Raw genomic sequence first — 25945 nt, 5'->3', positions numbered from 1 at the left:
GCTCTGGCCAGAACACACACTCACTCAGTCACACAGTCATTGGCCTTCACTGAGCAACGGTTTCACCGCCCTGAGGAAACGCACATTCTGATAGGAACCGGTGGCTCCTTACATCACCATGTATTGTCTTACACTTGCTTTTTACCAAGCAGTTTGGCTTACATCATTCCATTCCTAACAGATGAAGAAGAAAGCCCAGCCTTGAGAGGAGAGATGACTGATCCGAGCATTAGTGGCAGAGCCGGGCATCAGATGCAGGCCTCCTGCCCGACTCTGCAGCTCCTGTGAGGAGCCGGACACAGGCCAGCCAGGCCCTGGGCTGGGGCTGGAGGGTGCGCCGTCTGCCATGCGGCACCTTCCTTGGGGCCACAGTGACTAAGGCTGAGCCTCTGGTTCCCATGGCCGTGCACAGAGCAACCTGGAGTGGACGTGGCTGCCTACAGCTGGGTGACGGCAATCAAAGGGTGCCTCAAAGCTCAAAAGCTAGTAAATCACAGGACACTGTTCTCAGGGCTGCCATGTGTGCGTACACTTAATCCTCACTGCAGTCTCCTGAGAGGGACGCTACCCCCCAGCCCTACCTTGTGGAGGAAAAACAGCAGCATAGAAGGGTTTAAGCAACGTGCTTAAGAATTCATATCTAGACAGTGATAAAACGGGGATGTCAATCCTGGCAGCCTGACTCCAGAGTCTGGGCTCTTGACCACCACACAGGATGGCTCCTGAAGGCGTACCCTCCAGATGCTGGCTCCGCCACCGGGCTGCACAAGCATAGCCAAGCCTCTAAGCATTCGGACTCTGGAGATAGGCTTCTGGTGTTCAGATCCATGCTGTGCCACTTCCTAGCCATGTGCCCTCGGACAAGGTACTTTCCCTCTCTGCACCTTCATTTCCTCATCTGTAAAACAGGGCTGATCATAGTCCTACCTCAGATAAGGACTTCCCCAAGACCACACTGAGAAGTGACGTGTCAATGGAGTAATGCACGCCAAGTGCTGAGCCTGGTGCCAGGCCCATAGTAAGCACTCAGTAAAAGTTCACTGTTATTGTAGGGTAATACGATGTCAACTCTCCTGATTGGCTGACTGGTAATGTGAGCAGGTGAAGGGCAGGGACAGAGTCCTGGAATGACTGTGCCAGCTCAGCCAAGCCCATTCAATTTGATCAATGTTTCAAAGGTTTCTTAGCCTTTGTGCCAAGCCCTGTGCCGGCACCACTGTGAGACACAGAGATGATTCAGACACACTGCCTGCCACCCAGAAGCTCACGGTCTAGTGCGGAAAACAGACTCGTGCCAGTGTGAGCCGAAGCACTGTGAGGGCCCGAAGAACCAGCTTTGCCTGGACTTGGGGGTCAGGGTGTCCCTTACCAAGAACACTTGATCAAGAGTAGTTTCCCGGGCCAGGCACAAGTGAATAGGCATTTCTGGCTGAAGGGAGCACATACGGAAAGCTCAGAGGCTTAAGGGTGCCTGTCCTGGTCAGGAACCAGTGGGCACGTTTGCGCTGTAGGGGTGTGAGTGTGCTGTGCAGGGGTAGAGCCACAAAGCTTAAGAGATGGCAGGGGCCAGATCACCCAGGGCCCCAACAGACCTACCGAAGAGTTGAGGGATGATTGACGAATCTGAAAGGTGCACAGAGATTGACAAGATCAGGGGCTGCGTTTAGGAAAGATGACTTTGGCTGCTGTTTTGCAGGAGAGAGGGACAGAATGGAAGCAGGGGGGCCAGTCAGGAGGCTGTTGCCATAGTGCAGGCAGGGGATGAAAGTACCTGAACCAGGGCCCTGGAGTTGGGGGTTGTTAGAACTGGGCGGAGTCAAGAGCTGTTTCAGAGGCAGAGTTGAAAGATGACCCACAAGCGTCTACCTCAGGCCCATCTGTGGCAGGACAGGCTGAGCGCGGAGTAGACACCTATGCTCTGTAAACTAGTCTCCTTTTCCCCTTTGGTGTTTATTTTCGTTTCCTTGTAAAGTTCATTTCAGAAAACTCTGATCTTGTTTCAACTGAACTGAAGGGCAAGTTTTCCATACCCCAGCTGGGACCTGGGTCCCTGGGCCTCCCAGGGCCTGGGCTTTGCTAGTGGTAACTCTAGCAGAGTGGTGATCTGTAAAGCTGGAAAGAGCTGGTAGGACTAGGGTCCAGAAGACTTGGCATGGTTTGGCAGGCCTGCTAGAGAGGGCCAGAGTGGTTTGGCCACGATCAGGGGATTGGGCGGTACACAGAGAAAAGTGAGCAAATCCTGCCTGTTGCCTGTTTCAAAGGAGAATGGCTCCCTTCCCTGGGCAATGCCCCTATGGCATGGGCACCTCTAGCCTTTTCTTTTCTGGGTTCCACACTCCCAGGCCCCACTGAGTCTGTGCCAGAGGGAGTGATCCCAGGGTCCATGGTAAACAGCCTGGCATGGGGGGGGGGAGCAGGAGAATTGGGAGGCTGTGGTGGCTTGAAGAGGCAACGGGCTGGAAGTCAGAAAACCTGGGTGAGGGCCAGTCCGAGTGAACTCTCTGTGTGACTGTGGGTAGTTCCTTCTTCCCTTCTCGGGACCTCAGTTTTCCCATCCATCCAACAAGGGGGCTGGACTAGAAGGTCTCTAAATTCCCTAACAGCTTGAAAGATTCCATTCTCTTCTCTGAGTCTGCTCAGGGGAGGCCGTGGGGGCTGGGGCACTGGCAGGGGCTGAGAATGCCATAGTAATTTGCATGTGAAAGCATGTTACTGCCATGGCTATTAGTGTGTGCAGGGGGCTGCAGACAGGGCAAGGACAGCTAACTGTCAGGCTGGCTGGAAAGGCCTGGCTGCTGGATGGGGGAGGAGGAGGGAAGCCCCAAAGGTGTACACAGAAGACTGGCCTGCCTGCCTCGCTGGGCTCCCAGGAAGGGGGAACCGCGAGTCTTTATTGCCCTGCCCAGCCCGGAGACTCCCAATGCTGGGTCTGGTACTCTAACAGCAGATCCGGCCCTTGAAGACTTGAAGCTACTGTGCCAATGAGTGACTTATGAGGTGCCACAGGAGAGGGGACACCAGGGAGGAGAGCAAACTGTTAGTGCATTTTCAAGGTCTGCTTTGACCAGGCCTAAACCTCCCAGGACCTTTTTTTTTTTTCTTTCAAGGTTATAATGTGTCGTTTTGGTAATTGCCTTGTGTAAACTTACAGAGTTTGTCAATATAAATATTGTGTATATATAGGTTTGTTTGGTTCACTCACACACACAAACTCCTGGGGATTCTGGGAGAACAAAGCAACAGTGTACATGACAGCAGGGAGCTGCTCCTGAGGCCTGAATGGACCAGCGTGCGTGAACCTTGAATGATGCCCTTCTTAGGTCTGGGCCTCAGTTTCCCATGAGGGGTTTGGTCTGGAAAGAAGCTCTCAGGAAAAGTCTTAGCTCAACCATTTCCTAACCTTCAAACCTCTCAGGTTCTACTGAGCGGGCACGAGCAGACCTGGGGAGGCCACCAGGCAGTCCCATGGCAGCAGTGGCTCTGCCCAGCAGAGCCTAGCCAGCACGCAGTCCTTGCTGCAGGCTGGATCCAGGGTCTCCCTGGCCTCTTCTGGGACCCTGGAACCAAGGAAGACACTGGAGCCTCTCCTGAGGGCCCTGGCCAGAGAAAGGCAGGAGATCCTCTCTTCGAAGCCAGCTCCTCACCACAGCCGGGGAGATTGGGAACGACCAGTCCACGGGGCCCCAGAGGCAGGCAAGGGCCTAGAACACATACTTCCTCGGCTTTGGCTTCGGGAAGTATTTATCGTGGGTACACTTGTGTAACTCATCCTGGGTTCTGGGGCTAGGGGCTGGCAAGGCAGGCTGGGACTGGAGTCCCAGGGTAACTTCTGATAAAGATGTTTTGGGAATTTTGCAAAAGGCCAGCTTTGGTCAGTGATGAGGGGAACAGGCAGGCCGTGGGTCTCCTCTCAAAGCAGGAAGGGTGCCCAAGAAGTCCAGCCACAGAGCCAAACTGCCCGCAGCACCCTTCACAAGAGAAGCAACAGCAACCCCTTATTGGTGCTTATTACATGCCAGGCATTCAAAATTTGTTGTTGTTGGGGTTTTTTTTTTTTTTTAAGTAGATAAATGAATGCATGAAAGGCTAGTGTTAGAATCCAAGTTTTTAATCTGTGTCTCCTCCATTTTGCCTCTCAAATTCCCACCGCCCATCAACACATAAGCACCCTTAAGAGCTAACTAGGCACTTAAAGGCCTTTCTGGAACATGAGGTCCCTGGGAGCAGGAGCCTTCTCTATCCTGTCCATCAGTGTACCCCAGTGACCAGAGCACCGGCTGGCATATAGTAGGTACTCAGTAAACATTTTCTGAATAAATGAAGACATCCAGTCTCATTTACTAACCAGACAGGAAAATTGAGGCCCAAAGAGGCAGGGACTTGCCTGCCCAGGTCAAAAAAAGTCATGCTTCCGCGGGGACGGCAGCCACAGGCTCTTTCTCCTGTATCAAAGGGCCTGTGGCAAACTCTCCTGCCCTCCCATATCCCTTCACACATTCCTTATCCCCCCACCCCCAGCTTTCCCTCTTTACTTTCTCTTTGCCAGCTGGATAATTAACCACTGGAAACAGAACCTATAATTACTGTCTCCCCCATGCCCTTAAATTGCTTTCAGTTTGGGCTCTGTGACCCCTGTCTTGGGTGGGGGCTGGTCTCCCCCTCAGCAGACTCCCAAAGAGGGAGCCAGCCTAACAAGCACCAGCTGGGATCCCAGCCCCCCAGATCCAACGGCCAGCTGTACAGGAGGCCAGCAGCAGAGAGTCGAGGAGGGTCCCCACGCAGGCTGGGGCTGACTCAGCTGGGACGTCAGTGGGAATGTGACGTGCCCGGGCAGGATAGGAGGCCAGCCAGGCAGGCAGGCAGGCAGGCCGGATTTCCGAGTGATTGATGCCAGCTGCTCTCAGGGCCCCACCTAGGATGGTCCCAAGTGAGACTAGGTCTCTCCTGGCTCCTTCAGCCCACTTTCATGCCCCTGCCTCCAGGGTCCCAGGCCATCCACATCCCTGGAGCCACGGGGAGGCCTCCTAGAAGCATAAACGGACCAGTGCAATGAGGCACAAGAGTCCTGACCTTCCAGCTTCACAAAGCCTGTTCCTTTAGGAAACTGAGGCCTGGTTAGCACCTGCCCAGCTTGGTTTTATTGGTGACCTGGACCCAGCCTGTGGAGGAAGCCAGGCAGCTCCACCCTCACCTGGGAAGCATCCTCTATCCTTGACTCACCTGGCGATTGGGCTCAGCTGGGACAGGAAGGAGAGCAGAGGGTGGGGCTGGTCTGAGGCCCAACCACAGGAGGCTCACACCTCCTGCCTCCAGCTAGCGAAGCATGGTCCCTCCCTGAGCCACACAGACAGGAAGGGAGTTGGGGGGAGGGCTCTTATTCTTCAAGATGCCCAAAGAAGCACCCTTGCTCAATCTCACCCAACACGAGGCAGGGAGCAGGGGAGTGGGCCGGAGGAGAGAGTCACCCTCCAGGACCCCTGTTTGCTCAGGGTGGAGCACAAGGCCTGGCCTTGAACTCCCACGCTCCCATTCACTCGATGTGTGTTTGGGGGCCAGGTACTGTCCCTCGTAGAGTCTCGGTTTCTCATCTAAGATGTGAGGCAAATAATTCCACCACTTCTGCCCTAACAGGGTTTGAGAAAGTTCAGTGAGATAATGTGGGTAAGAGTATTTTTTAAAAAGCAGCAGGCCCTGTCCAGGTGAAGGGCACTGAGCACTGCTGTGCGGCCTGCACAGCACAGGCACTGAGCTCACGCTGGGCCCAGCTGCGGCCCCTGGGCCAGGGCGAGCGGAACCAGCCAGACGCCCACCTTCTGGGCTGTGGAAAGGCTGCCCCGTGCTGTCCTTTGCCCTCTGTGACAGATTCTACTTCACCCACCCACAGCTACTCCCCAGGGGCCCCTGGGGACTCCACCCCCACCCACCAGGAGAATGGGGGCAGCTGGTGTCCTGAACTGGGCTGGGGACCACCCAAGGACACTCGGTTAAAGAAGTATGGGACGGGCTCACCCAACCCGAGTCAGGCTCCACCTCAGTTAGAATCATCAATCTGGCCTGAAGCAGCCCTGGTTGGAGACCCCCGGCCCAACCCAGGTCCCTCTCCAGGCAGGCAGGCAGGCAGGCAGGCAGGCAGCAGAGGCCTCATCTGATCCAGGAACTTCCTTTGGTTAATGAGAAACCAAACAAACAGCCTCTGCCCCAGCTGGCTCCCGGAGCACCCCAGCCGGGCCCAGCCCTGCCCCGGCCAGCCTCCCAGCCCTCCCCCTGCGGTCCCAGTCCTGGGCCTTCTCCACCTTCGGTCTCCATGTGCTTCTACTTCCCTCACAGCCTTGGCTGGTGCTCAGGGGCTTCCTGCTCTGGGTCACAAACTCACTCTTCCCTTCCTTCCTCCTTTCCTCTAGCGCCTTCTTACACATTTTTAGCTGCAGGGACCTCACTTGTGCTCCCTCTCCTGACATCCGTCTGAGCCATCCCCACAGGGAGTCCCCGCACAGGCCCTGTGGCCTGCTCCAGACTGGAGCGGGAAGGCCCAGGCCCTGCCAGTCAGGGCCCCTGCCTCGACATGAGGCCGAACCCTGTTCGGGGCCTTCTTCACTCTCTCCACCCCCCAGCCTGAGGAGGGAGACTGGATGGGTGTTCAGGGCTGCTCTAGCTCAGGGCTTCAGCCGCCAGCCAGATCCCCGAGGTGGGCCACACTAAGGGCTCCGGTGTGGCCCAGCTTTGGAGACCGGGGACGGAGGATCCTTCTGGCTAAGCCAGAAACTGGGCAGCCCGAAGCAGCCCCAGGACCCAGTGGGCTGCAACTGAGAGCCAGCTCTCAGGAAGTTATTTCTATCCACCTCCAGGCATCCTGAGGCAGGGCAGGGCTGGGCCTGCCAGCAGGTCCCAGATCTAGCCCCAGCCAGGTGGTGGCAGTACCTGTGGACACACCCAGTTCCCCATGGGAACAACCCCTCCCCCATCCACCTCTCTGAGTCTAGTGGCAGACTGGGCAGATGCCCATGGCCTATGCCATAGAGGCAGCAGGACGGAGAGGGGGAGGGGTCAAAGGCTACAGGAGAACATAAAACACCTTGCGCCACTAGGACAGCCGCCCCTTCCCGCACCTGCCCAGATCACCATGTATTGGGCACAGGCAATCTCTCTCTCACTCACTCATATGCTTACACTTCATTCCCCAACATCACGACACCATTTTACACCCATTTCTTCATGTAGTTAATTTTTTTTTAGTTCTCATTTTTTCTAAGAAAAAAGCAACAAGAAAATAATTCAGAGTTTATACAAAACATCTTTACATTATTTTTTTCCAAAAAAGACTAGTATTTACACAAATGGCAACAGAAACAAAAACAAAAACCCTTCCGACTGCCACCTGGAAGGGGCTGGCTGTTCCGCTCCCTCTCTCCCACCTGGCGTGGGGCAGGCGGCGGGCCAGGAGGCGGTGCAGAGGTGGGTGGTGTAAGGCCCATCTCCTGCCATGGCCGCTCTGGGGGCACCTGCCAGGCGCACTCAAGTGGCAGTCTGTTAGCAGCCGTGCTGACAAGGAGACGGGGTCAAAGTGCACGGCGTGCTGGCCCAACCCTGGGCAGCCTCTTCCTCTTGCCAGGCCCCAGCCCAAGATTGGGAGGACAGTGAGGGCTGGGTTGGGGGGCATGCACCCACCTGCGCTCGAGCCCAGAAAAGGAGCAAGCCACCTGGCCTTATACCCGCGTAGGTCTCTGCCCTGGGCCTCTGTCTCCCATCAGGCCAAAGGGGGCCGAAGTTGAGGAGAGAGCAGGGCGGGGGGAGGGGGGAGAAGGGAGAACTCCCAGCTCTGCAGGGCAAATAGCCACCTGGGCACCTCACCTCCCTCCACCCCCCATGAGGTCATCTGCCTGCAGCAGCTCTCCTGTTCCCCAGGCAACAGCCAATTAAGACGTTAATTACCGTGAGAGTAAGGGAGGCAGGAGATGCCCAAGAATCCCACAAGGAAGGGATTTTTTTTTTCTTTTCTTTCTTTTTTTTTTTTTTTTTTTTTTTTTTTTTGGTGGAAGGGTGGCAGCCACTACCCCATTGCCAAAGATCAGCTTTGTAGCAGAAGGGTCAGGAGGGGAGACACTTTGCCCAGTGGCACCCTCGTGGGCAAGAACAGCCCTGGCCTGCCACCCCCCCACACAAATAACAAGAAGTTTATAAAAGAAATGCCATCTTATGCCTCCTGGCTGGCCACATCCTGCCCCTGGCCCCCTGTACTGGGCTGAGCCTTGCTCAGAAAGCCTGGGGAGGGGCTGCCTTTTCTATTTTTTCTTCCAAAAACAGATGAAAATGAGTTGACAGCTAAAAAATGAACACAAAAACATTAAAAACAGTGATGATAGCGGACAAGCAGTCCTGGGAAGGGGGAAAGGGGGCGAGGGGGACAGGGCCAAGGGGGCGTCTCCCTGCCTGCTGTCCATCAGCGTCCAACCCTGCCCTCCAAGAAGGGGCACCCCCGCAGAGCCCTGAGGCCTGGCCAGAGGGGGAAGGCACAAGAGCGTGGGGGCTGGGGCACAAGCACCGCCTCCGAAGCCCAGGGGCAGGGCAAAAGGGGGATTATAAAAGCCAAGAAACTACAAAACTAAATACAAAGGTGGGCACAGCTGGCAAGGGGAAGGGCGTGGGGAGAGAAGAGAGGTGCGGTCCCGGCCGACTGTCCCTCGGGGCCCGAGGCCGCGCCGGGCCCTCAGACCTTGTAGTAGATGTTCGCTGGGCTCTGCGGGGGCATCTCCTGGACGATGTAGACGGGGTGCCCATAGTCCCCACTCACCTTCTCGTAGTGGGGGCAGTAGTTGTTCTCTGTAGTCCGTAAGGGGATGATGATGTCGCTGGGCTCGGTGCCCGCCGTGCCACTGCCCCCCTTGGGACTGGCCAGGGTGCTGAGCGAGAGGGCGGGCGCCCGCTGCTGTGTGTGCTTGCGGTGTCGCTTGCGCAGCTTTAGTAACAGAACCGTCAGGAAGATGATGATGAGCAGGAAGATGACGCAGCCAGCGCCAACGGCCGCAAACAATGCTACCTTGGAGTTGAAGAAGCTGTCGGGGTCCCCCCTGCTGCCTCCGCTCCCCCCTGAGCCACTCTTCTCTTCCTGGTTCACAGTCTCTGAGGAAGGGGGACCGAGGGTAAGGGTGGTCAAGGACACGCGGCAGATTTTCGGCTGGGTCCCACCCTGCCTTTCTTCAGAGACAGGCCCTGACAGGGCAGAGACCCCTCCACTTACCATGCTTGCCGTCAGAGTCACCCAGGGAGCCCCGGCCGCCGGGGGCCTGCGTAGCCATCTTGATAGTGTTGTCTGCTTCCTTGCTGGGCCGGCTAGTAGTCAGCTGCTCAGGCGTCACAGCATTGGGGTCTAGGGGTGGAGAGAGGAAAGGTGAGGGGAAGCGACCCCACCAGACTGGGCGCCTCAATCATCTAGGGTGGGCCAAGTATGGCATATAGACCAGACCTCAGTCAGCTACCCAAATTATACTGCCCCTTCCCCTCCTCTCAACACCTATTGGGGACATTTATTGCAGAGGCCTCGCTGGGGGACCTCACGCTGGGCACTCACCTTGTCCGACCTTCATGATGATCTTCATGGTGCGTGTGCGGCACACACCACCCTCCCGGTTCTCCAGTCCCTCCAGGCTCCCATTGGATGTAGCTGTGCAGCAAAAGGCCAGCACCATGAGGGGGAGAGACAGGCCTGTCCTCATGACCCAGAAACCTGAGTGTTGCCCCAGCGCCCGTTGTCGGGACAGACCTGGGAGGCAGGGAGTGGCAGGCAGCCCCCACCTACCCAAGACCCTTTCGACTTCTCCCCTCCCATAGAAACCGCGTGGCCAGCCCTGCCCAGTCTGGCCAGGAACCAGCCTCTCCCCAAGGGCTGCTGTACATGACTGGGCCCTGGCCCTTCTTTCTCAGTGCACCTAAGATGTGTGTTCTCAATGGACAATGTTGCTCAGAGGCAAAGCAATCAGAACTGGCATCCTGAGGGAGGCTTCTTCACAGACTGGAAGGACTCCGGATTAGGGGTCCAGAGAACTGGGTTGGGGTCCCAATCCTCTCCCTAACTCTGTGTGCAATCTAGGCACGAAGGCCCTTCCCCTGCTGGGGTGGCACTTTCCCATGAAGAGAAAGGCCGAACAGCTGGCTGATCCCAAAAGGCTCTGCCAACTCTGCCATTCCCAAGATTAGATCCTAGGTGGGCAAAGCAAAGGAGAGAAAGCACTACAAATGGGAGTCCTCTCCCACTCAACTCCTCCAGCCAAGACAAGCTGGCAGAGGGCCCTTGGTTAACACTGGTGCCAGAATCCCAAGGCCAGGCAGGGAGGAGAGCCTGCCAGTCTCCAAAGTGGACCAGATCAGGCAGAGCCTTGACCGTGTGCAGTCTCACTGCACTCCTCAGGGGCCACCACGCTACAGGACAGGAGAGACCCACACGATGGGCAGGACTCACAGGTAATGTAGTAATCATGGTGCTTCTTGAACTCCAGGCCCATGTAGTTGGGACTGAACTCCTGGAACTTGATGGTAAAGCGGATTTCCTGCTCTGGCCGATTGCAGGTGACGAGCACGTTGGGGTCAAGCACAGTGCTGCAGGCGGCGGCCTGCTCGGGCCGAACCAGGTACAACTTATAGTATTCGTAGGGCCGTCCTGCTTCTGCTCGAGGACAGATGATGTCCAGCTTGTCTCCAATCTTTGGGTAGATCACCAGGCCCTTCCCACTCAGGAACCTGCCGAGAAGGGAAGAGAGGGGTCAGCCTCAGGGTTGGGGTTTGCAGGCCATCTCCTGAGCCAGGAAAGCAGACCATCAGGGCCTGGCTGGGCCTCCTGAGTGGAGATGGCAAGAACAGGAATTCTGTCTTTCCTCCTTCCTTGAGCAAGGAAAGGGGTGGGGAGAGAGAACCACACTAGCAGCAGGGTGTGGAAGGGGTGGCCCATGGGCAAGGCTGCCAGGCTTTGACTGCTCGACAGGGTGGGGCACTACCTAGCTGGGGGAGCCCTTTGTCCTAATGTGGCATTTCCGCAGGGGGTTGACGTGTCTGATGGGCTGGGTACCAAGGTATCAGCCCTGGGCTCCCTGGAGGTGGCAGCCCAATCCTCCTCCCACCACCATCACACTCACATTCCTTCACAGCCACTGTTGCCACCAGCTCTGTACACGTGTGCAAATGCGCGTGTGCATGCACAAAACACAGACACACACACACAAGCCCACACATGCCTTAGCCGCCACCCCCACAGCTCCCAGCCAATGGCTGGGGAGGCTCAGGCTGCCTGGAATCCTTACCTTCTCCCCCAGCCTTGTTAATCTTGGACATGATGGGGAGACAGGAATGCACATCTCCTGGAGCCCAGGGGTAATGGGCACAGTCTCTAAGCAGGTGCAGCTGCGCACAGATCTCCCGAGTCCCCACTGCCCACCAGTGTCGTACCTGGACATATCTGACCCCCAACATGCAAGAGCCTGAACCTCAAAGCTTGAGCAGTGTCACTCCTAAGAACAGAGGAAGGAGAAGGGACCAAAGCAGAGACAATAGATCATATAACAGAGGGCCCGGGAGCCTCCCTCATCTATGTGCTAATTCCCCCGCCTCCACACTGCCTGTGCTCCGGATCCTGAGAGGAGATGGACAAATGCCATCTGAGGCAGGTTTGTCTTCTACACCAGAAGGCCTGGCACTGGGGAATCGCAGGTGGAGGACAGCTGCCCGGCTCCATCTATTCACATCGCTCTATCCCAGCCTCCACACATAGTGAAAAACTGGGGCTCCCTTGGCCACATCGGAGCCTGGGCAGGCTGGAGCTGGGAGCTAGGCAGTACTATGTCGGAGAAGGACAGACTTCGGAATCAGGCAGACAGGGCCCTTACTAGTGCTCTAACCTTGGATGTGCTGCCTGTCCTCCCTGAGCTTGTTTCCTCCCTCATGACCTGAGGGTGGGAAGAGCCCTCCTCCCTTGGGGTGTAGAGGACAGACACAGCGGCCTGTGCAGAGCACCTAGCACACAGTAGGCATTCACCACGTTTGACTTCAAGAGGCAGGCAGCCAGCTACCGACACCAAGTACATAGGAGCCCAGTCTTGTTTCTTGGGTTGGGGGTGGGGATAAGAATAAGAGATGTGGCCCCATCCTCAAGGACTCTACTGTCTGGTGTCGGTCAGAAAAGTAAATGACCCATGCTCCAGCAGTACACAGTGCCAGGCTATCTGTAGGTCATGTCTGAGGAGGGTAGTTCAAACAGCAAGGGCTGCAGGCCATGAGTGGAAGCACAGCTCATGTGAGGGTATGCTCAGAAATGGCTCAGCTAGGGCCAAACTGAAAGGCTTCGAGGCTCACAACCCACCCTGTGGGCTTCATCTCACTAGGGAAGGCTTTCTTTTATTTCCTTTTTCTTTTTTTTTTTTTTGCATTTTTCTGAAGCTGGAAACAGGGAGAGACAGTCAGACAGACTCCTGCATGCGCCCGACCGGGATCCACCCGGCACGCCCACCAGGGGCGACGCTCTGCCCACCAGGGGGCGATGCTCTGACCATCCTGGGCGTCGCCATGTTGCGACCCTCCTGGGTGTCGCCATGTTGCGACCAGCGCCACTCTAGCGCCTGGGGCAGAGGCCACAGAGCCATCCCCAGCGCCCGGGCAGGCTCCCCAGCGCCCGGGCCCCTTTTTCTTTTTTTTAAATTTTATTTATTCATTTTAGAGAAGAGGGGGGGAGAGAAGGGGGGAGGAGCAGGAAGCATCAACTCCCATATGTGCCTTGACCAGGCAAGCCCAGGGTTTCAAACCAGCGACCTCAGCGTTTGAGGTCGACGTTTTATCCACTGCGCCACCACAGGTCAGGCTTGGGGACAGACTTTCTAGGAGGAAAGACAATGAAGGGCTGAAGGCAGTACTTCAAGAGCATGAAGCTGCCAGTGGAACAGCATGGTTCCGCTTCCTAAGGGAATGTTCCACAGTGGGGACTGCATGGTTTGAGGGCCAACTGGGAGCTCAGTGTCCTCACCCAAGGGACAGAAATGACAGCCAAGGAAGTGAGTAGATGAAGACCAAGTAGATGAAGAAAAAGGCCTGACCTGTGGTGGCGCAGTGGATAAAGCGTCGACCTGGAAATGCTGAGGTCGCCGGTTCGAAACCCTGGGCTTGCCTGGTCAAGGCACATATGAGAGTTGATGCTTCCAGCTTCTCCCCCCTTCTCTCTCTCTGTCTCTCTCCCTCTCTATCTTTCTCTCTCCCCCTCTCTCTCTCCTCTCTCTCCCTCTCTGTCTCTCTCTCTCCCCCTCTCTCTCCTCTCTAAAAATGAATAAATAAAAATAAATAAATTAATTAATTAATTTTTTTAAAAAAAGAATGTGAAGAAAGGCAGGCCTCTCTTCATATCGAGTGAGGCTCCACCAAGCTAGGGTCTGTCATCTATCTTGCTGTGCAGGACAGTAAAAGCCACAGTGAAGTCTCTCACTTGGCACCTAACCATACTGCACCCCCGAGGGCCAGAATGGAAGCTGGCAGGGGATGGGGGCACACATAAACATTTAAGAGGGAACGCCCTCACCCCATGTACCATAAAAAGCTAAGAAGTTTCACCAAAGCCTCTATAATTCATTCTCAAGGTATTTTCCACTTTCCAATCCTCCCACTGGTTCCATCCAGACAACAGGATTAGACAACTTCTAACACTTTAGAGCCAGAAGGAAGCTTCAAGACCCACTGAGTCCAGGCTCCGCATGTGAAGGTATGAGTGACCAGAAGAACTTTTCCATTGAAGGGAGGTACTCAGAGCCCACTTGAGGAGACTAAACTCACCGAGGACATTAACCTTTAGGGCATCTAAGAAAACCTTGTACAGCTGCACCTCAACAAGACCCTATCTGGAAGTGGCAGCAGGTACGTTGAGGACATGAAAACGGGTACATGCCAGCTCAGCTTTCTAACCACCTGACCCTGGCTTACTCACCTGGATGTCCTGACTTCCCTGAGCACAGCCTCGCATCACCAACCAGGATCTGGAGCCCTGGAATTGGAACACGGGGCTTCCAGCTCCTCAGGGTTTTACTTGAAACCCAAAGACAGAGGGAACCGATATCTACATAGAGGGTGGAGTCAAAGGAAGAAGAGAAGACTATTGCCCCCAACATCCCTCAGAGTCTCTTCAACCTCAGTGAACAGGGTTCATTAATATTCATCAGTTCATCTGCATAGCAGCTGGCAGAGGGAAACTCACCTTGCCCTAAAGTGCAGAAAGGACAGGAGCCTGAGGACACCTACCTACCCTGACTCTGATCCCCCATGACAGTGTATTATCAGCACCTTCCCCACCACTGGGAAAATTGCTTCTCGGCCTCTGGGAAGCCCAGGAAAGTGGCAAGGGGTCACCAGGGGTGGGTATGGAGCCAGCGAGAGAGTGAGGCCACAAAGCCAAGTACACTAGTCATATTGTACAGGGGGACTCTGCAGGTTGCCTTTCGAACTCACCAGGTTAGGAGTAGAGGCAGGAGAGGAGGAGGAAGAGAATGGTCCCAAGTTAAACTCTTTATCCTCCACTTTTCAAAAACTACCACTGCCCCCATAATCAAGTCAAGCCTTCCTGCCTGGGGCCACCCCCAGACAAAGCCCTTTTCTGGAAACTAAGGGGATTGACATGGCCCAGCGGGAAGTCTGAAGCAGGTCGTCATGGTAACTCCTGAGGCCTTCCCTTCTCAGCATCTGATAGCCCTCAGACCCCAGGGCTCCACCCAAGGGGGTAAAAGGACTTGGGGGAGGCAGCCTGAGTAGCCCAGCTCCGGCCTTGGGATGTGCCTTTCCCCCTGCACCCTAGTCCAGGGCTCTCCCACAGCCTTCCTACTGAGCTTAGAAGTACGCCATGATGGCTAAGAGTCGTGGAAGAGACAGCTGAACCTCCAAGGCACTGGACTGGTCAGAGGCTAACTGCCCCTGCTTCTTTTGTCGAGCGGAGCCCCTCTCCACCCATACACACACAGTCTCTAGTGGGCAGAGCTTGTAGTGTGGGAGTCGTGCCCAGAAGGTTGCCCACGTTTGACCAGATCTATACTTCCTTTCTCCTCATCCTTACCTCGGGCTCTTGGAACTTGTGGCCAGAGAGTGGCCGAAGGGAGAGGCTAGTCCCAGGCCATGTTAGTCCAAGGTCAGTAGAAGATTCTAGCCACAGCCTTGATTGGGTGACCCCAGCACCACCATGCCTGCACCCCCAAGGACGGTAAGACCAGTGAAGGGCAGACCCCAAGCCAGAGCTCAAGTCTGCTCTCATCCCAGAAAGGGTGGGGAGCCCCCAAATTAAAGGCTCCTTTTTCCCTCCCCTAGCTCCACCCAGCCCCTGAGGCAGCAGGAGCAGGCCTGGCGTGTCCCAGCAGTGCCCGCCCAGGCATGGGTGGGCAGGAACAGCAGCTGGGTCCTGGCACACACAGAGCGCTGTCGGAGGTAGGGAAGCCAGGAGAGTCCCAGAGGAAGTCACCTCCCCACCCACACTGAACTATGCCCTCCTGCATGCCCCACCTGGCCAATACTCAGGTCCACAGGGGGCTTAGCCCTCCCTCTCTCATTGTCTGCTTTCTGTGGGGTCCTTAAGAGGAAGATTCCCGGCCCAGAAAGGAAGCAAAGGTGCTGTTCAGAACTCAGGAGAGAGAACGCCAGGTAGTGAGTTGACTGCTTCCCAGTTCAGGCCACCTGAGCGGGCTGCCCTCAGAGGTAGGCCCAGCAAAGTCAAACGAGGAGGTCAGAGCACTGCTCATCCCACGCGGGCAGGGCCTGAGTCACCAGGACAGATGCACGCAGTCCTGCAAAGTGAGAGGGGAACCCAGGGGCAGGGAGCCAGCGCCTCTCCCCAAACTCCATCTTGAATCCCCATCTCTCCTAGAGCCCACGGCAACAGAATGGTGTGGACAGAATGGTGCACGGCACAGTGCTACCCCCAGGGGCTAACTGACTGTAGACAAGTCTTTTCTGGGCGTATGCCTCCTTGTCTGGGAAATGGGGGGGGGGGCATTCCAACTTCCCAGGGCTGTTGAGAGCATCCAGTGAGCTCACACATGAGGACTCCTGTGAGTAGCAAAGTACTGCCTAACTGTTAGCACACCAAGCACCCTGTGTGCTGTTTAGAAGTAAGAAGCTTACAGTCCTGGCTGTTAGCACCCCTGCCCAAAACGACTATCATACCCACACACCCAGGAGGGGCTGCTGTGGGTCACAGGGCAATGAACCCGTGCTGGTGAGCATCCCGCACCTCAGCTCCCCTAATAATCACACGGCGGACCCTCCCCCAAACCTGGGGTTACCATGGCGACTAGCAGCCCCTTGGCTGGCCCACCCTTTCTGTAGTCCCAACCCCAGAAAGGCTGGATGCACAGTAGTATCCAGGGCCTGCCCATCATCGTCCCCTGAGCTGGGGAGGCAGTGGAGAGCCTGAGGGGAGAAAGGGAACCCTTGATTCAGCCCCACCCCAGACTCACATGGCCCTCCTGACCCTGGCCTGGCTGCATGGGGTGTGGGCGAGGAGGGAGAGGAACAGGGAACTCAAGGAGCTGCTGGGTTCCCAGCACTCTCAGGTCCCCACCTGTGGCCAATCAGCCACAGAGTAGAGGAGGTCAGGTCCCTAGCCGCCCCAGGAAAGGGGCCCCATTAGCTGGCCTCCCCAGAACTGTGAGCTGGAACAGCTGTGAGGGGGCTGGGGACAACACTTTGGCTTGTAGCAGGCAAGCCTGGGTTGGGGTCTGCAGCTGCCCCCACCCATACTAGATGGAGTCAAGGGTCCTGGACGCCATGCTGAACCCCAACCCCCACCCCCACCCCCACGCGCTTGCAGGGAAGGTGTAATGTGATCTCACGCACATTCCCACTCCCTGGAGGTGGGGGAACCTGAGTGCGGGGCGAGAAGGGTTCAGAACAGAACGGGACTGAGAGAGTGAACTGCAGCAGCTGGACTTGGCTGAAGACTCAAATAGGAGGTTTGCCGGCTGCCCCAAGCTCTCAGGGGAGGAGGCCGGGGGAGGGGCTGCCCTGGGACCTTCCATCACAGCCCCCCACCCAGGCGCAGGCACATACCCTGGTTCCTCCCAGCCTCTGGTGGGATCAAACCGACCTCCCCACGCTGCACTCATCGGACAAAGCTAAGGAGAGGAGCCAAGGAGGCAGGAGCTCTCTCGCCACCCAGGGTCCAGCACCCTGAAAGCCCCGGTGCCAATCTGGGAAAGAGGCTGGGCATCCTAAGGTGGCCCTTCAAGCCTCACTCCACCGGGCAGGGCAGGGGTGCGCCCCGGAACCTAGAAACGTACCCCTAGCCCCACCACTTCTTTATTTTGATTTTTTTTTTCCCAAGGAGGAAGCAATTAAGCAGGGTTTATAAGCACTGGGAGATGGGGGGGGGGGGGGGTGCCAGCTCCTGACAGGGCTGAGGAGACAGACCAAAAGCCAGGAGGAAGAGGGGAGGGAAGAGAGAAAATGAGCCTGTGAGGGAGAGCACAGGCATGTGCGAGAAACAAAAGGACTTGAGAAAAAGAGGCAGAGAGTGACTAAGAGTGAGAGGGAGTGTGAGAGAAGGGGAAAGCTGGTGAGCCCGGTTAGAGAGGGGAGGTGAGCATGGATCAGAGGGTGGAGAGGGCCAGCCGACACGGACCCGAGAGGCAGCACTCAGGCCGAGGCAAAGAGGGAGACGCACAGAGTGAGACTGTTTATTTGAGAGGCCGTGGCAGCCTGAGGGTTGGGCGCAGTGGTGAAAGCAGCCCCCAGAGCTGCAGCCGAGCAGAAGGCAGCGCATCCGTCCTGTCTTCTTGCCCCCCCCCCATGGCGGCTGCATTCCAGACCCCTGAGAGTAGATGGAAGTGGGGAGGGGGTGGGGCAGGGACACCAGGACCAGTCCCAGGATCTGCTCAGTCATAGGAAGGAATTCGTGCGTGTCCCACTGAGTCCTCGGGCACCCCCTCACCCTCCAGGATGCCTGCGTTCGGCCTGAAGTGGATGCAGGGGTGTCAGATCCCAGATCCCAAAAACCTGTAAACCAGTCCAGACACTAAAGGCTCAAAACACAAAAAGCGGGAAGCCCAGAGAGATCTTGTTTCTCCCACCCAACCCCAACTCTGCAGGAGGGCTCCCTTCCAGCTGTGGAGCTGCTTGCTATCTCTGGTTAGAGACCCGAGAGAGCAATTAGGTCACTCCCATGAGCCCCTATGATGGGCTACCCCAGGCGGCTTTCAGCTCTCCTGGCTCAAGAGGGAGCGCTTCCAGCCTCCACCGTTACAGAGGAGAACTGGACACTTCACAACCTCCCCCCATCCGGGCTCAGCAACCCAGGGCCCCCAGACCATTTTTTGAGTCCCTACTGTTAGCAAAGTGCTGCGCCCAATTTGGCTTCGAGTAAGGGAGGAATTCTTGCTAATCCCTTTCCTGTACCAAGGCAGAGCCCTCTAGCCTGACCCCGACTCAGCTACCCCACCAACCAGTAAATAGGACCCTACTTAAACCCAAGGAGAAGAGAACTAAAGAAGCTATCTTCCCCCAATCTAGGGCTGAGAGGTGCACTGTCCCTGGGACCTATGAGACTGAGGCCGGCAGGAGCCCGGGAAGTTAGCGGGGAGCCCAGGAGAGTGGACAGGAAAAGACTCCAGATACAGGAATTGAGAGCACAAGACAGGGCAGGCCAAGGCCCCCCAGTTCCCCACTAAGCGGGGGTGTCTGTACATTGCAGCGACCTCAAGAAAACAGGAAGAAAAGGCAGTGTGGACCCCCGAGTCCCAACCTGAGTCCTAGATGCCAAAAGAGAAAAAGGTCCAGAGATCAAACCACACAGCCCTGAAGACTCCCCACTAACAGTCCAGAAACCAGTGAGCCACAGCCCTGAAAGGTGTGTGTTGCTGGTGGGGGAGGGGGGGGTTGTAAAGGGGAAGGAGGAGGAAAGAAAGAAAGGATCTCCTCTACATAGCTGCCTCCCAAACCCTTGGGGAAAGCTAAGCACAGCTTCCCAGTCTGAGGGACACGGGGTGGGGGCCCACGGACCGCCTAGGCAGGAATCCTTCAAATCCTTCCCTCTCCACCCTCCTCCCTCCCAGGCTGAGCCGCCACTCTCCTCCCGGGCGCCCTCGAATCTCTGCCACCGGCTCCATTGGACCCCCGACGGGCGCTGGATCGAACCACCCACCCACAAACCCCTTTCCCACTCCGCCCCTCTCCACCCGCCGCCTTTGTGAGTCTGGAAGCGACGCCCGCCCTTCCAAGGCCCGGCAGGGAGAAAAGGGGGGCTAGAAGAGACGGCAAAGCGAAAGGCAAGGAAGGCAAACGGGGAAGAAAGAAATGAGAATGGGAGAAGCCCGAATGGGTATGCGGGCGCTGCCACCCGCCCCAAGGTCGGGGTCCCGCGCCCCGGTCCCTTCACAGCTTAACAAACGAGGAACCTATGTTCCGGCCTCATCCCCCGCCCAGGTCAAGCTCGACCCCGGAGAGGCTCTGGGCGAAAAGCGCCACGTTCCCAGGGGCCCTAGAAGGGGCTACCTCCTCTGCCTCCCCGCCTCCACCCTCTCTCCCCACCACGCAGCTCTCTAGCACGCTCCCGAGCGCCGGGACTCCCAGCTCCGCCTGACGCAACCATCTCGACTTGATCTGCGACGTGCGGAGCAGAGGGCCCACGAGCCGCGGGGTCACAGCCCAGCCAAGCGCCCCCGCCCCGCCCGCCCGCCCGCCCGCAGGAAAACACACTCGAAAAAGCCAGAGACAAAATGGGGCGCCGCTCCTCTTCCGAACCTCCCCACTCGCACTCGGGAGCGCGCGGCCTCACCCCGAAGGAGCGCCTCCCACCCCCAGGGACCAGAGTCGATAAGTTACTCACTTGGGGTTGAGGGAGCTCCAGGACACGGGCTCCAGGTTCTTGGCCAGCGGCGTGGCAAGCCGGCAGAGAGCCAACACGACCATCGCCACAAGCCACTTGCCGAGCCAACGCTGCCCAGGCCGGGCCATCTTCCTGGGGGCAGCCTGCAGTTCGGGGTCCCTTGGCGCCTCCTCAGCAAAGCTCGCCTCTTCTGCCCGTGCTGCGCTGCGCTCTGAGCCGCTCAGGCTCCCATCCTCCGCGGCCGCCGGCCTTGAAGTACTCCCCGCCCGCCGGCTTTGGTGTCGCTCTTCTCCTCCCGGCCGGCCAGGAGGACTCACTGGGCAGCCGCCCCCACCCCGGGCATGGGCTTCGGCCTCCGAGGGCGCGCTCGCCTGACCTCTCCGCCGCACGGGGCGCGATGGGGGCTCTGCGCCCCCGGGGGCTCCCGCCCGATTCCGCTCTGCTCCCCGAGACTGTTGGGGACTGCGCTCCCTTTCCCCGACGGGATCTCCCCGCTGGTGACGCGGTGGCCGCCCCGACGCCTCGACCGTCCCGGGATCGGCGCCCCTCGGAAGAAGTGAGAGTCTCCCTACAACCCGAGCGCGGTCCGGGGGCTCCCGCCTGGGTCGCCCTGACACGGGTTCCGTTCCTCCAGGCCACACTGGGACTCCGGGCTCCGCGCCCCCCCGACAGCTTCTACTTCAGCGCGGGCCCCGCTCAGTGCACTCAGGAGAGCGGGGAGATGCGGCTGACCGAGCCAGTCCCATCAGCTTGAGTCTCTGAAGCCTCGGCAGGGTGGCCTGGCAGCCTGGTCGCAGAGTCCTAGATTCCCCGATTGAGCCCGAGGGTCTGCGGCCAGTGCGAGCCTCACACACCTCCCACTGCTGACCAGCGCGCATAGACTCCCTCAGCCGCTGCTGAGCTGTCTACTCCCTTGCTCAGGCGAACGCAAGGCCAACCCTACAGCTCTTAGCCAATAGAAAGCTCCGTTACGGGGTCCTTGCCCCATACCACGCCCCCAGAACAGGAAGGGGGCAGGGCTTCTGGGAGCTCTTAAGGACGCGGCGCTCTCGATGGCACCAATCTGAGTGTGCGGCTGGTGCGGTTAGGGATGGGTCCCGCCTAGTCCTGTTCCCAGAGCGCTCACCCCGTGGGAAGTTGGCGCTCCTCTAGAGCTGTTGGCCTCCTCCCTTCCCCGCGCGCCTGGTCAACACTCCGACCTACTGACCTGGGCCACACAGGCTCTGTCACAAGTATCCCGAGAAAGTAGTGCTTTTATTCTCTTTTACACACAGGAGCCCTAGAGTCCTGCTCGGTGCTCAGCTCTGTGGCGTGGAGCCTGTTTGCCCCCGGGCCAGACCCTCGAATGGCTCTGATGACCATTCCTCCTACCGCCCTCTCAACGCAGTGTCCGCTTGCATGTGGACCCGGAGCCCTGAACTACAAACGGTTAGCGGTGCGTGATGAAGCAGAGGTGGTTTCCGGGGGTCAGTTGAGCTTCTCACTCTCAGGGACCAGACCTTCGGAATTTCAGATTTGGGGAAGAGACCCAGGAACCCAGATTTCGAATGCTGTCCTTCCTGAAGGCGCAGGAAAGGCCTAGGGATAGAGCAGCGGGGATAAGAGGGTACCTCGATAAAGAAAGACACCTGGAGAGCAAAGAGGAAAAGGCGCAGGGCAGGCGCCTTTTGAAAAAGCAAAGGCGGACGTTCCGGCTCTGAGACACCGGACTCCAGCCCCTCCCGGCCTCGCCATCTGGGTCTTTGTCTCCCAGCCCTGGCCCATTCTCCCCGCCCCTCCTCGCTTCCTTGCTTATAACTTTGGCTCCATCCCATAGCTCAGACCCTCCGGTCCGACCCGCTCGCCCTGGTCGGACCCCAGCAGATGCACACACGTGCCGATGTCTCCCCCAACTGGTCTTTCACAGCACTGCGGGCGCCTGGGACGGACGGTGCTCTCACTGGACAGGAGCGTGGCACCCACAAGCCTGGCACACACAATTGAACACAAGACCTGAAACAGACTTGGTGACCTTGGCAAGAACCATACCCTTTTGCGGGAAAGAAGAGAAGTCACAGTAGAAAGATCTGGGCTTGGGGTTAGGTCTGGGACTGTGGGGGATATGAAGTAGACTTGCTGTTTCTTTATGGAAATAATCAAGTGAGGAACCATCTGAGGCTCAGAAGGGCTCTACCACTTATACAGTTTCATGCCTTACCTCACATAAATAGGAAGCTGAGCTACTGAGTTTTTCACTGGATTCTCTGGTGATCTCTTTGGCTGTAGAGTGGACCTCTATTTGGGAAGGGGATAAAAAAGGAGAAGCTGGGCCCCTCCTACTGTCAGAGACAGGACCTTCGGAGGGAGAGGGATCTGGGTGGATAGGGAGGAAGGGAGCTGTCCAGGCTCTCTCACATCCCAGCTGGGCCCCTTATTGCGGTGTGAGCAGGGGTTGGGAACCTATGGCTCGCGAGCCAGATGTGGCTCCTTTAATGGCTGCATCTGGCTTGCAGACAAATCTTTAATAAAAAAATAACGTTAAAAATATAAAACATTCTCATGTATTACAATCCATTCATTTCCTACCGCTCATGTTCATGGTTGTGGGTGGCTGGAGCCAATCACAGCTGTCCTCCTGGACAACACCAAATTTTTATTGGATAATGCGTAACGTACACGGGTTGTTGTATTTCACAGAATTACATTTTAAAATATGTGGCGTTCATGGCTCTCTCAGCTAAAAAGGTTCCCAACCCCTGGGTGTGAGCAAGGAGAGATGAGAGCAAGGTGTAAGGGCACACCAAGCTTCAGCTTGGAGACTAGGATCCCAGCAAGTGCATGTCAGGACAATCAAAACCTGAGTATGGAAAACAGTCTGCCACTTACTGGGTACCTGCTCCGTGCCAAGAACTGTGTTAGATGCATCTCCTTTCATGGTCCTTTGAGATAGTTCTGCTTTCCTGAATTAACATAAGGGGGAAGCCGAAGCTCGGACAGGAGAAGTGACTCGTCTGAGGTCACCTAGCTGCTCATTGGTGGAAGCAGGATTTGACACTAGGGCTATCTGTGTCCAAAGCCTATGCCCATTCCCCTGTACCATACTGCCTTCCATTTCCAGGTCTTTCTGGCTGGTGTGCTTACTTAATTCATTCCTGGTTAGAAGGAGGTTCGTGCCTGGGATGCAGCAGCCTTCAGGATATCCAGGACCCTACTCTTCACTCACAGTCCTCCACGAAGTTGCTAGGCTTAGGAAAGTCTCTCTGTGTCCTTGGCCACCTCCCCAAGAGCCTAGCTAAAGTCACCACTGCCAACTCCAGAACCAGCCTCAGATTCCAGTTTCCACCTTCTGAGTGCCCCTTGGGGGGGAGGCGACCCCCAGACCAGATGTGGAATGAGGTAGATGAGGCTCTGCTGCAAGGCTGGGAAAATCCAAGGAGACAGAAGCAGTTCCTGAGTGTGCCAACACCTAATCCTGGGTGGGGAGAGCGGCAGAGGAAAGAGCAGAGGATGCTTTGTGTCTAGGCCTGCTCCACACACTGCGCACACCTGGTCATGGCACAACCTTTCTGTCTCGGCCTGTCGACCCCAGCTACAGGGCCCTCAGCGGTAGGGCTGGGACTACTCCTTCCACAGCCAGAGCTGGTGACGCTGGCCCCCCACCTCCTGCCCCACCCTAGCAGGGCCTCAGATGTAGTGATTCAGGCCCCTGAGGTAGGAGAAAATGATTCCCTATGAGAGCCTAAGAGGAAGTCAGGATCTGTGGGGGAGGTGTGCCCTCTCTTATCCTAGCTGACACCCCTGTGGACTTCTAGTTTACCAGTGTTTCTAGAGCAGTGATCCCATGCTAGCCTTTGAACTGGGCCTGCCCTGGTGACCCGCTGGGGAACTCCACTGAGCCTGGCCTTGGAGGACCTCCAAGCAGACTGAAGTCAGTATGTGGGGGTCCCTTGGGCCTGAGGGTGCAGAGCAACTGGCCGCTGCAGGAGACCTCAGGCTTCACACCCTGAGCTCAGCATCCCACAACGCATGAGAAGCAGGGGTAGAACTTTCTGAGCCACAGATTTCCCTGCTTATCAGCTATGTCTCCTTGAGCAAGTCATTTCCCCTCTATGTGCTTCAGTTAGCTCACTTACGACCTGGAGGTCGTGCCCCCATCATAGAGCTGTGGGGAGGTGCATGAAATAATGCACAGAAAGGGCTCAGCATCACGCCTGGCCCGCCACGGTGCTTACTGAATGGAAACTATTATTTCTCCACAGAGCCGCCCGCAGAGACACCCTCATTCCTGGTCGCACATGTTCTCGCCTGTCCACACATGCTTTGTGTGCCATGTGCACATAGTTTCAGCCCCTCTGGTGTTCTCACACGTGTACATATTCATACATGAACTCTCGGCCTTTCTCACCCACCTGCTCACGGCACACTAAGTGGCAGGCCCAGTTCCTGCCATTGTGGAACATAGTGTTTAACCCTCCACGTTTCTCATGTCACGGTCATGCAAACATGCATGGACACACACACACACACACACACACACACACACACATCCTTGACTTCTGAGTCCCTTGTCCTTGATGTCTCCTTGCACTCTGACAGAAGGGAACTAAGTCGCCTAAGACTACACAGCCAGGAAGTAGGAAACTCGGGATTCAAACCTGGGTTGTTTGGCTATACAACATGGGCTCTATGATGATATCCCAGGCCCTGGGAAAGAAGTGTATGCCGGGGTGGGCAGCTGCACAAAAGGCTCAGAGAGCAGAGAGCCGACCCCACCAGATGAGCAGCCTTCTTTCCTAGCGGCAGTCACTCCAGCCTGCTCTAGGCCTCTTTTTTAATTTTATTTTTTATTTTACTTTATTTTTTGAGAGAAAGAGAGACAGACAGAAACAGACAGAAAAGGAGAGAGATGAGAAGCATCAATTCGTAGTTGCAGCCCTTTAAGTTGTTCATTGATTCCTTCTCACACGTGCCTTGCCCAGGGGCTCCAGCGGAACCAGTGACCCTTCACTCAAGCCAGCAACCTTGGGTTCAAGCCAGCAACCTTTGGATCATGTCTATGATCCCCACGATCAAGCCAGCAACCCCACACTCAAGCTGGCGACCTCGGGATTTTAAACCTGGGACTTCAGCCACCACCCAGACCGGCACTCTATCCACTGCATCACCACCAGTCAGGCTGCCGTAGGCCTCTTGTCTTTTCCCTCCAAGAGCCACCACCTCTGCCTGCACCCTGCTCATAGGTACACACACTCATTCTCTACAACAAGGAGGGTTCCATTTCTTGAACACCTACTCCGTGTCAGGCATCATAGTTGGATATTATAGCATCACTTCTAGTGTTCTGTTATCTGGGTTTGATTCGCATATCATCTGAGGTTGGTATTGATAGGTCCATTTTAGAGGTCAGAAAACTGGCTGCATCCCCTACCCTGCCAACCTCAGCATGCAAATCCCTCTTTGGCCAGCTGGCTTATTCCAACACACCCTTCTCTCCTGTTCTTCCTTCTGCCCTCCCCACCCCCTAGCGGAGACCAGCTGGCATCTATGCTGGCCCAGGCTGCCCCCCTTCCTCACAAATACCTTGCTTTTCCCAAGTCACTGTATCTCTGGGTCAAGCCCTGGCCAAGCTCAGGATGGGGCCTTCCCACTCTTCCTTCTCCCCGATCCTGGCTGTGCCACACCCCAGGGCTAGATCAGATCCAGCCCCAGGTGGGTACTCCCTGCAAGTCTAGTTTTACTGCAGCCAGGACAAGTTCCAATAGCTGGGGAAGGAGGCGTTGGTGCCAAAGACTTAAGATTCAACCCAACTCTCAACCCCCAGCCCCTGTCTTGCCCCTGACCCAGCCTCATGCCTGGTTTGTGGGTATTTGCACTGAAATCTCGTTGATCTTCCACATGCCAACCTGGCTTGCTCAGGCTGTGGGCAGGAAGAGACCAGGGGTAGGAGGACCCCCTGTTTTCCTGAGCTGGGCCTTCCCCCTTCTCTCCTCTATCTTTATCCCCTCTTTATATACCTTCACCCTACTCTAGACTCCTCAAAAATCTGTCCCAAGCTGCCAGGCCCCATACAGGCAAATAGCCTGCCCTCTGCTCCTGAGATGAGCCCAGAACAAGGCATCTGAGAGCTCGAGCATGGCTCAGTGC

General features: G+C 56.7%; 1 protein-coding gene across 1 annotated transcript; it reads right to left on the bottom strand.

The window, feature by feature from the left end:
• Nucleotides 1–7266: 7266 nt before the first annotated feature.
• Nucleotides 7267–20728, bottom strand: EFNB1 (ephrin B1). Its single transcript, XM_066249433.1, has 5 exons — nucleotides 19823–20728; nucleotides 10454–10731; nucleotides 9566–9658; nucleotides 9236–9364; nucleotides 7267–9117 (listed from the first exon to the last, which is right to left on the bottom strand). Exons 1-5 carry the CDS (start codon nucleotides 19948–19950, stop codon nucleotides 8705–8707), a joined length of 1041 nt encoding a protein of 346 aa, XP_066105530.1. The 5' UTR covers nucleotides 19951–20728; the 3' UTR covers nucleotides 7267–8704.
• Nucleotides 20729–25945: the final 5217 nt, after the last annotated feature.

Source organism: Saccopteryx bilineata, chromosome X (genome assembly GCF_036850765.1).
Source record: "Saccopteryx bilineata isolate mSacBil1 chromosome X, mSacBil1_pri_phased_curated, whole genome shotgun sequence".
NCBI classification, from domain to species: Eukaryota; Metazoa; Chordata; class Mammalia; order Chiroptera; family Emballonuridae; genus Saccopteryx; species Saccopteryx bilineata.
This window is presented reverse-complemented; position numbering and strand designations above follow the sequence as displayed.